Here is a 12,829-nt window from a genome sequence, read left to right as displayed (position 1 = left end):
CAATGAAAAGAAGATTAAAAATATAGAAACAAATTCAATTGAAGTAAAATATTTTAATTTGAATTAATACAACAAAATTTTACAAATAAAAACAATATAACATACATTCAACGTTGTTGGCTTGAGCTTACACGGTGAAGACAATTTTGCTTTGAATGACCTGTGATGCGACACACTGAACATCGTTTTGGGAATTTTTTAAAGTTGCTGGGTGCCCCAGCAATAATGCTGGGTGCACCTAGCAACTCCCCCTTCTTCCCGTGCTATCACTCAAACCAACAGAAAATGTGACAGAACTAACATTAACATAAAGTCATTAACCATCTGGTCTTGTAACAACATCGTTAGTGAGAAATCCAAGCATTTTTTTTTCCCTTTCTATGTTGTTCTACCCAAGAACCTTGTCCCTCCAAACCTCACTCAAGCGCGGTTTCACCCCCACTCCAAAACCCATTAATTGCTTCCTCCTCTTCCTCTTCCGCCACCGCAAGTTCAACCTAATCACCCACTTCTTCTCTCAGTTGAAATCCAACAACGCCCCTACCAACCGCAGAACCCTCTCCCTCCTCACATGGTCACTCCTCAAATCACACAAATTCGAAGAAGCAGAGCAATTCATGCACTCCCACACCCACATCACCCACTCCTCGATGTGGGACTCCCTCATCCAAGGCCTCCACGACCCCGAGAAAGCACTCTCCGTTCTGCAACGCTGCGTGAGAGACCGTGGTGTGTTACCTTCTTCTTCCACTTTTTGTTTGGTAGTTCACAAATTGAGCTCAAAGGGGTTGATGGGTAGGGCCATTGAGGTGCTGGAGTTGATGGCTGGGGATGGAGTTAGGTACCCTTTTGATGATTTTGTTTGTAGTTCTGTGATTTCCGGGTTTTGTAGGATTGGAAAACCGGAACTTGCGTTGGGGTTTTTCAAGAATGTTACGGATTGTGGAGGGTTGAGGCCAAATGTGGTGACTTGCACTGCTCTTGTGGGGGCTCTTTGTAAGATGGGGAGGGTTGGGGAGGTGTGTGGTTTGGTTCAGTGGATGGAGAGGGAAGGGTTGGGTTTGGATGTTGTTTTGTATAGTGCTTGGGCTTGTGGGTATGTTGAGGAGAGGGTTTTGGGGGAGGTTTTTGGGAGGATGAGGGAAATGGTGGAGAAGGGTATAGGCCATGATTTTGTGAGCTATACTGTGCTTGTGGATGGGTTTTCCAAGCTTGGTGATGTGGAGAAGTCGTTTACTTTCTTGGCGAAGATGATAAAAGAAGGACATAGACCTAATAAGGTTACATATAGTGCAATCATGTCTGCTTATTGTAAGAAGGGCAAGGTGGAGGAGGCATTTGGTGTTTTTGAGAGCATGAAAGATTTGGGAATTGATCTGGATGAATATGTGTTTGTGATTTTGATTGACGGGTTTGGGAGGATAGGGGATTTCGATAAAGTGTTTTGTCTGTTTGATGAAATGGAGAGGAGTGGGATTAGTCCTAGTGTTGTTGCATACAATGCTGTTATGAATGGTTTGTCCAAGCATGGGCGGACGTCTGAGGCGGATGAGTTATTGAAAAATGTTGCTGCAGATGTGATTACGTACAGCACGTTGCTACATGGATACATGGAAGAGGAGAACATTCCGGGGATTTTGCAAACGAAGAGGCGACTGGAAGAATCTGGCATTTCTATGGATGTTGTGATGTGTAATGTGCTGATCAGAGCCCTGTTTATGATGGGGGCTTTTGAAGATGTTTATGCACTTTACAAAGGAATGCCTGAAATGGATCTGATTCCGAATTCGGTGACTTACTGCACAATGATTGATGGGTATTGCAAGGTAGGTAGAATTGAAGAGGCACTTGAGGTATTTGATGAATTTAGAAAGACTTTGATCTCGTCACTTGCCTGCTACAATAGTATTATTAATGGCCTTTGCAAGAATGGTATGACAGAAATGGCCATTGAGGCTTTGCTTGAACTCAATCATGAAGGTCTTGAGTTGGATATAGGTACATTTAGGATGTTAACGAAGACAATTTTTGAAGAAAACAATACAAAAAAGGCTTTAGATTTAGTTTACAGAATGGAGGGTTTGGGACCAGACATATATAGCTCAGTATGTAATGATTCCATCTTTTTATTATGTCAAAGAGGATTACTTGATGATGCAAATCATATGTGGATGATGATGAAAAAGAAAGGCCTATCTGTCACATGCAATTCTTATTATTCTATTTTGAGAGGGCATCTTAATAATGGGAATAGGGAGCAAATTTATCCCCTTTTGAATAGCTTCCTGAAAGATTATGGTCTAGTTGAACCAATGGTACAAAAGATACTTGCATGCTACCTCTGTCTGAAAGATGTCAATGGTGCCATTCGATTTCTTGGAAAAACAATGGATAATTCTTCAACAGTCACTTTTCTTACCTCTATTCTCAAGATTCTCATAAAGGAGGGTAGAGCTTTAGATGCGTATAGGCTTGTCACGGAGACTCAAGATAATTTACCAGTCATGTATGCTGATTATGCCATTGTGATTGATGGCTTGTGCAAGGGAGGATATCTCAATAAAGCATTGGATCTTTGTGCCTTTGTTGAAAAGAAGGGGATGAATTTGAACATAGTCATATATAATTCAATAATAAATGGATTGTGCCATGAAGGACGTCTTATTGAAGCATTTCGGCTATTGGATTCAATAGAGAAACTTAATTTGGTACCCTCTGAAATAACTTATGCTACAGTTATTTATGCTCTATGTAGGGAGGGATTTTTGCTAGATGCAGAGCATGTTTTTAGTAAAATGGTCCTCAAGGGCTTTCAGCCAAAAGTACAAGTTTACAATTCATTACTTGATGGAATTTCTAAGTTTGGTCAACTAGAAAAGGCATTTGAGCTTCTAAATGATATGGAGACAAAATATATCGAGCCTGACAGTCTGACTATTAGTGCTGTAATTAATTGTTATTGCCAAAAGGGTGACATGCATGGAGCTCTTGAATTTTATTATAAGTTCAAGAGGAAGGATATGTCACCTGATTTTTTTGGGTTCTTGTATTTGATAAGAGGTCTATGTACCAAGGGAAGGATGGAAGAAGCCAGGAGTGTCTTGAGAGAAATGCTCCAGTCCAAGAATGTGGTAGAGTTAATTAACATAGTCAACAAGGAGGTTGATACTGAATCAATAAGTGATTTCCTTGGCACTTTGTGTGAGCAAGGAAGGGTTCAAGAAGCTGTTACAGTTCTCAATGAAATTGTATGTATACTTTTTCCTGTTCAAAGGTTGTCCACTTATAATCAAGGATCCCTTAAACAACAGAAGATTTATGAATGGAAGGATGAACCAAAATCTTCAAGCATTGTACCTTCCTCTTGCAAAAGTGGTTTGAATCTTGGATCCTGTGATGACAAAGATGTAAGGAATCTTTCAACAGATAATGGTGGTTATATGACAAGATCCCAGCTGCATGGATTTGACTTCTATTATTCTAGAATTGCTGCACTTTGTGCCAAAGGGGAACTGCAGAAAGCAAATCAATCAGTAAAAGAATTTCTTTCTGACCTGACAGAGTCTATGAACTGAACATGTGGGATAAAAATGAAGAATTCTTTTTATTTTAGGAACTAATCTCTCAGTAGTGCCAGCAAATAGAGCACATGGATGACTGATGACACCTGCAGGTACATAATTGTTCAATATATGTATAATTATGCTTCTAAAGTGTATATACACGTATAATGGTTTACCATTCCTATGGTACTCAAACTTAATATAATGAAACTGGTCAAATTAAAATGGAGCTTTAATATATTACCTGAAGGATTAATGTCACCCTTTATATTATATAAATTCACGACTTCTTTGTCAGACAATTTTGGCATGGGATCCATTTCAATTTCCATTTTTTTTTATCAAATCTATTGCCTTCTGCACCACAAAATTTATTGTGTAAGTCCTAATATCTGTTGGCTTGTGTGCTTTTACTCTTTTCCTTTCAATTTTATTTGGTTAATCTGGGTGTGGCTCTGCTGTTCCCGCTCCCCGCTGTTAGGAGATATTGGGGTTATTAGTCTTATTGTCCAAAGGCTTGGTGGGCTTGTACTAGCAGTACTAGTACTGGATCTAAATTTATTTGTAAATAGGAGTATTAGTTTATTAGTTTCTGTTATGGTATTGCAACAATGATTTCCTAACCCTCTGTCTGGTTGCTTTAATGACCAATCTGATAAGGACAAATGTCTAAAATGATGGGGGAAAAAATTAGCCTAAAATATATTGTAGAAATAATGATAATTTGTGATTTTTAACCTTATCATAAAATTTCGTTTCAAGCACGAGACAGTGAAAGCTCATTCAAGGGTATTGTTTAAATTTGACATTCCCATTTTGTTTCTGATAAGTTGTGCCGTGGTTTCGAGTCACAGGACTGAATCATGGCTCTGAAGTCAATGCTATATCAGAAGACTGATGAGATTGGGAACTATGATATCATTAGTGGAGAATTCAAGTTATTGGTCAAAGGTACAGAAACAGAACTAGGAACAGAATTATCTCAAATGCTGGATCCTGTATGAAAAGGCAGTTATATAATATGGTTGATAAGCAGCTGGTTTGCCTTTTTGCTTCAATACATAACTTGCTAAAGTATGCTCTCCTGTCTGCACTTTCACCTATAAAGTATCAAGGAACCTGTTGGACTCAATACTGAGCCATTATATGATCTGCTATTATATAAATGGTAAATGTGCATACACCTCTCTTTTTTAATTTGGGTTTGTTGCTTAAATTATAATTGTTGCCCATAAAGGACTTTAGCTGCAGCAATAATTCTGGTGAAGCACATCTTGAAGATACAATTGAAGCTTTATTTTTCTGTATTTATTAGTGTGGTTTCCCCTGCAGCAAACTGTACAATTATTTTTTGAATTTTTTTATTTTATATATATATTTTCAGTTTTTTAATCTATATATACTTACTGTACCAAAAATAAACTTTATACACTTACAATAGGTGATGAATTTTATTTCATACTCTATTTGTTTTCTGGTTTTTATTTTCTATTAATCGTGGTTTTCATCTAGTGCTGATATGTGGTGCGGCTAAAATAATACTTCTATGCCATAAAATAAAAACAAACAGAATATTTTTCTAAGGCTCTAAATGAGAATGAAATAATTTTCTTTAACTATTTGTGTGAACTAGTTCTTTTAGTAGAAGACCTTTGTGATAGTGTCATGATTGCATTTTCTGTCCAACTGTTATTTATTAGACACCTTTTTTTCCATACAATAAAATCCCCATAAAATAGGCTTATTAAACATGAAAAAGAAATAAAAATTTATTAGTTAAGGTGAGGAAACCTGAATGCCTGGGAAAATTAGACAAGACACATTATGTACACAGCATACATACTTCTTTTTTCTTTTCATAAACTCAAAAAATTGCATCTCTATGTGTTCTTTATAAATTTTTAATAATTCATAGATAGAAGGTTAGTCTGCTTTTGATGAAGGAATTGGCTGCCTTGAACTGTAATATTTTCTGAAAATCTTTGAAACCAACACTAAAGTTTAAGGGTTTAGTGGATAGTCGTTTCTCTCCATCGAATCTCACTATGTTGTTTCCAGTGCCTACTGAATTGTTATGTTTTATTCTACTTTTCATTAAGTTGAAGATTCTGTTTTTGACTATACTTGGTGATTTCTAGTTATACTTGCTATACTTGGTGATTTCTAGTTATTTCATGTATTGTTTTAGGAACCCTGAATCTGGAGGGTTCTTGGCTTTGAGGAACCAAACATTTGGCCAAGATTATTATTATAAATAGTCATGCCTCGGTTTACCTTAGAAACTTGATTTGCTTGGGAGTTTTAACACAATTCTGAGAATTTTGAACACTTGTAGGTCTTGGATTATATATGGTTTCGTTGTGATTGTCTTCAATTGATTTGGCAAGTTAGCACATTAACGTATTATCTTGATGTTTTTTAAAACATGAATTTTATTAGCCAGACCCGTAAACTTTTATGGAGCAACAAACTTATATTTTTCTCAGAAAAAAAGTATTTTGGAGCAACACTTGAACAATGGCTGTGCTTGTTGTGATTACTGATTACAAACCTTTGACAAATGATTTAGACTCAAAGGCTGATTTTATATTTTTTCCCTGGAAATTAGTTAATACTAGTAAGTGGCAACATATATTTTTACTAAACGCTATATAGGCCAAACACATTTGCAATAGAATGGCTTTTTGTAACTTCCTAGAGTAGAGTAAGGGTGTTACAAGATTGGTAGTAAATCATCTATTGTGTTGAACATTATTTCGTACATTTTGTAACATTTATGCATCTGTGCTGTTTTAATTTACTGCCCATGGTATACATATAGGTTGGCTGCTATCACAATACTCAGAATATAAGAGCTGTCATAGTCTTTCAAGAGGAAAGGTGATGAATTGCATGCTGATTTCTGCTTAAGCTTTGATTGGCGAAAGTGTTGCGCCCCTGTTTATGGTGATTAAATGTAAGTATTTTTTTTATTCAAGTTATAATAAGTAGATTGAGTTGGATTTTTTGTTCCTTCTGGCATTTCCTTCTTTCTACCCCTCCCTCTTTTAAGCAGAGGGATGGTTGATTTTGAAGCATTAAATTTTTACCTTAGTCTCTCTGGCTTTCATAGATCTTGATTTTTTTTCCCCACAAGGTTGAGAACTCACCATAGTGAAGTATTTCTCTACTAGCTAGTTGCATGCAAATTGCAGATTGGCTGTGTCATGAACTTGTGACAGAGATGGTTGGACTATGGAGAAAGCTAGTGGAGTTGGACATTGAAAAATGCCTGTCTGGAAAAATGATTTACTCTCAGCCCTTGTGTCACCAAAAATTAATATAAAACATTAGTGGAAGGAAGGGGTGAAAAGAGGTTTTTAGTTGGTGATTGAAATTAAATTTTATGTAAGAACAAGTTTGATGTATTGATAAATAGTTCAATTCTGCTTCTCGGTCCAGTCACCTAAACGGCTTATATCATAGTCACTTTGTTCTTTTTTACAGTATTATTTAGAATTCTCATGTGTTGAGACCATGATTTGGTGGTTGTGGATTAAATGTTGATGGTGACAGTAATAATGGTGTTAAAAATGTAACCGGGATAGAAGACTTTGATAATCAGAAAGTGAACTAACACATGCAATTAGCAATATGTATAAGTTACAGCAGAAACTACCAAAAGATAGGTTCTTTCTTCTATAACTTTATGATTGAATGTTTTCTTTAGCAAACTTGAATTTTTCATAAGTTGCTTACCACATAAGGTGAGATTGTCCGGTGTTAAAGCATGATTGACCGTTGGTGTTTGACATTTATCCAAACACGCTTATAACGTGGGACACACTTCTTCTCTTTCCGAATTTCATTCTCTTCATGCATACCAAACTATTGTTAATCCCTTAATGTTGTGTCTAAATTTATTCATAAGAATGCAATACATTTATATTCTTGATCTATGAATCACGGAGAGACTTTGATATGGATATCGGATATGACACTCTAACACGACTAATGTTTAAATTATAGGACATAGGTATACCACATATACATACAAAGAGAGATGTTAACGAAATGAGATGAGTAACAACAAAATATCTAAATTAATGGTATATTTATTTTTCTAAACCATTTTTTTTATGATAACAAGACTTGGAAGAGACATTATTTTTGTTATTTTTTATATTATATTTTAAGCTTCAGAAAAAAAAATGAATAATTTTTTAATCATATATGTGTTTAACCATATTGAAGCATCCTTTTAAGAGAACAAAAGTGTCGACTTAAGTATCCAAGTCAATAAAAAATAATTTTTTAATTGGACACCTAATAAAAATTATTAGACAAGTGTCAAACAAGTGTTACAGTGTGTGAGTGTTTTGAACATGTTTGATACAATGTCACTTTGAATATGAGAGACATTTAAAATACTTATAGTCATATATATGCTATGAGAGAGAAATACATTATTGTTTTCCTTATTATTAGTGTGCAAATTATGCTTCCGCACTTGCTCTAATAATAATGCACAAAAGGAAATTGCATTTTGGAGAACAAGATTTTGTGATTTATGATTGCATCCATAATCATCAACCGCTAAAGTAGTTCACAATCAATTCTTTGGAAGTAAACAAAATTGGTTAACTAGGTCATATCCTACGTTGTAACTCTGCTGGGCTAACAATTCAATAACTGAAGGACTAATTGTAGTGTTAAGGATGCTGGCTGGACTTACAGTCATGCAGAGTATGCTATTGAGTTGATTAAAAAAGCTTCCCGTGTCCAAAGCCAAATCTGCTCCATCAGCAAAATGGAATGTAACCACTGGAAACCCAACTAGATCTCTACTTATAATCCCATAATGACACAGCTTCTATGGAGTATTTTCAAATATAACTTGTCTAAAGGACCAACTAAGGAGATTTCTAACTTCATTGTAAAGTAATTTATGCACACTGTCAACTAGGTAGGTGATAGTGGTCCCTGAGTCACGGATGACTCCACCAGTGTTGTTCCCTTTGATCTCAAAAGTTATTGGAGCTATGTCAAGCCTTTTTTCCCCTACAATTATGCCTTTCAGGGTGACATAATAAAAGCCATGATGCACTTCAAAAGGTGTGGAATATCCTTCAAGATCTGCCCCTTCACATAATATCAATTGGTTGTAATTGTAATATGGGTCAGCCAGGTTGCCTACGCAGTAAGAAAACTTTTGGCCAATTTTTGTTGCCAAAGAGTTAGGTCCATTGTTTAGTCCTCGTATTCCATTGTACCCGGGATCCGTATTGAATCCAATGTTGTGGCCACATCTAACGAGTACATCAAATATCTGAGAGTGACCTTCATCTGTTGTCTCAAAGACAACCGTGTCGCTGCCAAATGTTCCTGAAGTGGAGGACTTGTCCACATAAGAGATGTTGAATGGAATAGGGTCACATTTACAGCCCTTGAAGCCACAGGGTGTTTTGCACAGTGGGGAAAAGGTGGAAGACTTTGAGGGGTCAAAGAGTAGACCTACATGGTTGCACATGATCCACAAGATGTCACTGCTAGTGTCCATGATAACTAGTTGTGGGATGGGGGGTTGGCCTATTGAGAGGATTGACCAGTATGGTTCTACGGGTTAAGGAGGGAGAAATTGCAGAAAAAAAGTGTTCAAAAAACACATATTGTGTGGAATAAAAGAATCTATTTTATATTTAAATTATATTATAAACAGATGACATATTAAAAAGTGTACCTGTTGATGAGCTCTTGAAGCATAAAAATCCTTCTTCAATAGTGTGAAGACTCTACGTGTGTCCACACCGAGACTGACCTCTATTCGTCAATAACTTTGACAAGTAGAAAAATAAGAATAGAAAAGTGATATTGGGGATCGTTTCAACGTGCAACCTAAGACTCTATTTATAACACGCTAAGAATACCAAATTTCTGATCAAATCAAAATCATTATTGATAGTATCATTTTTTAAGCTATATTATTTCTTGTTACCTTTTATTGCTAATCATTTAGCAATTCAAATTGAAATAATAATTGACCAAGTCAAACTTGTATCTAGTCGCCTTTTCAATCCAAATTTCAAATACAAAATCATACATATTTGTTTCTCTTCTTTTACCAAATCTTTCATATTATTTATATTTTCAGTGCTAGCAAAAATATAATACTATTCCACCTTTTTGAAATCAATTAATCATTTGATCATATTAAATTCTCTAATTTAATTAATCATTAAATATTAAAATAATTTCTTTAACAGAGATTAGAACACTCGTTTGTGTGTGACCTCGTAGGTTCAATACTAAGCCAGTAATATATTAATCAAATTAATGTACTAATCAAGGTAGGCGTCTAGCAACACTCCTTAACGTCCGGATAGCATGAAGTAACATTTTACTTTTAAGAACCATTAGAAGAGTATTGTAATAATTTCTTTCATCTTTACAGCTTTGGGTTAACTTAGAGTATGGTATTACTGTCAAACCCTTTTGAGTTAACTCATAATAACTTAAGAAACTCATTTCTTGTTTCATTTAATTTTCCTGGCCAGGATATAATTTTATTCATAGAGCTCAAACTCATTATCAGGAGTTGATGGATTCCTTTTTGATTAATCATTAATTCTACAAGTATTTAATCATATCCAATATCCATTCAACAAGTGCTCTAAAACATTAGGTGTCTGGAATCCAAATACAACAAATAACCTGTTAATTACTATGATAATCTCAGGTCAAACAAAGTTATTATACCTCTTATTGAGAATTTTCTATTGACAGTTTATGATAAATTTTAACCATTAGAAAATTTCAATTGAGTTAGTTCAATGATCACATCAACATGCAACTCATCTATATATGCAAAAATTAATAAATGAGATCTATTAATATTTATCAAATAAATACTATCACATATATATTAATCTATCCGGATTATTGACATCCTATTTACAATAATCCTATGATCAAGAATGATTTAGATCAAAATTAGAACAAACTTGTTTCTCATTATCATAATCTTTATTATAATAAAAGTCTTTAATTTTAATTAAAGACATTATCAAATGAACCATTTAATCAAATAGTGAAATATGACAATGAAAATAAAATAATACTTTATTATTAAAATTAGAATTGATTACATGATGACTTGGATCGTGGACATACAAATTTATTCCCATAGTCATTATTAGAGACCAAAGAAACTTCTATCCGTGCTGGTTTGTAGGCGAAATGTGCAGCCGAGTGTTGGATATCGAGTTCCATTCAGTCTTTGGCTGTTTCATTTGGCTTGTAGTGGAAATGGCGAACTGAGCCAGGGTGAATGAGTTTGGAGACCAGTCTCCGAGGTTTAACAGATGAAATAATGCTAGTTGATGAGAAACATGTTAAGGATAACAGCAAAAGAAGATCCAATGGTTGATATGCAAATGCCATGGAGTATTGGCCTTCTTTGTTATCGTGTTTGCTGTTTTGAGTTTAGGTAGGTTGTAGATATATATTTCTTCCAAGACATTTAGGATTGAAATATATAGTGAGAAAGAAACCTTTATGCTTTAACACATATTGATTGACCTGGTGGAAGGTATGATTTGTATATATACAAAAGAAAATTGATGATAGGGAATAAAAAACTGAAGGGCCTTTAAAAGGCACCAAGCACATGAAAATTGCATAATCTTGTTTACTAGGACAATCTTTACATTCTCTGCCAAGAATCAATCTAGAAAACGAGGAACAACTTGTGTTATGATTTGATAATCTTTATTTTGAGCAAATCGACTAATGAAGATTTCCTTTCTTGTCTTAGTGCTCGACTGCTCGTGATGTCACCATCACACTAATATTAGTAGAAATGGAAAGGGAAAGAAATGGAGATCTTTTTCCATTATGATAGGAGTAATGAATTTTGCATGTAAACACCTTTACTAACTATTTCTTTCGTCTTCCATGTCTTTCCATGTTGGAATTTGTGAGAAGTTAGGTTTCATTTTCTTTTTCTTTTGGTATTGAGATGAATCGGTTAAGAAAACAAACTATGGTGAAACTGAAACTGAAGTTTGAATATGGCACATGAACCTCTTTAGAGTTGAACACAAATTTTTTAATTAAATATTTGATAAGAGGTCGATGTACCAAGTGAAGGATGGAAGAAGCCGGGAGTTTGTTGAGAGAAATGCTCCAGTACAAGAATGCGGCAGAGTTAATTAACATTATCAACAATGAGGTTGATACTGAATCAATAAGTGATTTCCTTGCCACTTTGTGTGAGCAAGGAAGGGTTCAAGAAGCTGTTTCAGTTCTCTTTGGAATTGCATGTATGATTTTTGCTGTTCAAAGGTTGTCTACTGATAATCAAGGATTCCACAAACAACAGAAGATTTATGAATGAAAGGTTTTGGTTCAAGATCAAGAAGAGTTCCACATTCCTCTTGCAAAAGTGGTTTGAAATTTGGACCTTGTGATGACAAAGATGTAAGCTAGGAATCTTACAACAAATAATGGTGGTTATATGACAAGGTCCCAGCTGCAAGGCTTTGACTTCTATTGTTCTAGAATTGCTGCACTTTGTGTCAAAGGGGAGTTGGAGAAAGCAAATCAATCAGCAACATAGTTGCTTTCTGAGCTGTCAGAGTCTATGAACTAAACATGAGGGATAAAAAAGAAGATTTTTTTTTGTAGAAACTACTCTCCTTGTGTTGAAGTAAAGAGAGCATGTGGATGAGCGGCGATACCTGCAGGTACATAATTTTTCGTTATATTTAAGTTTCTAAGGTGTATATACATGTATAAAATGCTTATCATTCCTTTAGTAATGAAACTTATGAAATTAAACTGGTCAAATTAAAACGGAGCCTTAAAATATTACCTAAAAGATTGATGTCACCTTTTATTTATTATATAAATTAACAACTACTTTGTTAGACAATTTTGGCATGGCATCCATGTTCTTTACAATTTCCATTTTCTTATCAGATTTATTGCCTTCTGCATCACTAAATTTATTTGGTTAATTTGGGTGTGGCTCTGCTGTTCTCACTCCCCACTGTTAGATTGGGGTTATTAGTCTTATTGTCCAAAGGCTAGGGCTTGTACTGAGTCTAATTTTATTAGTAAATAGGGGTATTAATTTATGGTATTGCAAAATTATATTGTACAAATAATGATAATTTGAAATTTTTAACCTTATCATAAAAAATTGTTTCAGCTCGAGACAATGATAGCTCATTCATTTGACATTTCCATTTTGTTTCCTATAATTTGTGCCATGGTTTCAAGTCACA

The 12,829-nt window shown here is 34.8% G+C and overlaps 1 protein-coding gene and 1 pseudogene across 4 annotated transcripts; one reads left to right on the top strand and one right to left on the bottom strand.

Annotated features, from left to right (window-relative positions):
- The first annotated feature begins 221 nt into the window (after positions 1-221).
- LOC114388476 (pentatricopeptide repeat-containing protein At5g57250, mitochondrial-like) lies at positions 222-7,244 on the top strand. 4 transcript variants are annotated; one of them, XM_028348982.1, is made up of 4 exons: positions 222-3,673; positions 4,418-4,731; positions 6,385-6,519; positions 6,737-7,244. In XM_028348982.1, exon 1 carries the CDS (start codon positions 381-383, stop codon positions 3,573-3,575), a length of 3,195 nt encoding a protein of 1,064 aa, XP_028204783.1. In that variant the 5' UTR covers positions 222-380; the 3' UTR covers positions 3,576-3,673; positions 4,418-4,731; positions 6,385-6,519; positions 6,737-7,244. The 4 variants fall into 4 exon arrangements, with proteins under 4 accessions (XP_028204783.1, XP_028204781.1, XP_028204782.1 ...); XM_028348980.1 differs by having other exon boundaries at positions 6,700-7,244; XM_028348981.1 differs by having other exon boundaries at positions 4,418-4,514; positions 6,385-7,244.
- Positions 7,245-8,138: 894 nt separating this feature from the next.
- LOC114385854 lies at positions 8,139-11,497 on the bottom strand (annotated as a pseudogene).
- Between the last annotated feature and the right edge of the window lie 1,332 nt (positions 11,498-12,829).

The sequence above is a fragment of the Glycine soja genome, chromosome 15, assembly GCF_004193775.1.
Source record: "Glycine soja cultivar W05 chromosome 15, ASM419377v2, whole genome shotgun sequence".
NCBI classification, from domain to species: domain Eukaryota; kingdom Viridiplantae; phylum Streptophyta; class Magnoliopsida; order Fabales; family Fabaceae; genus Glycine; species Glycine soja.
This window is presented reverse-complemented; position numbering and strand designations above follow the sequence as displayed.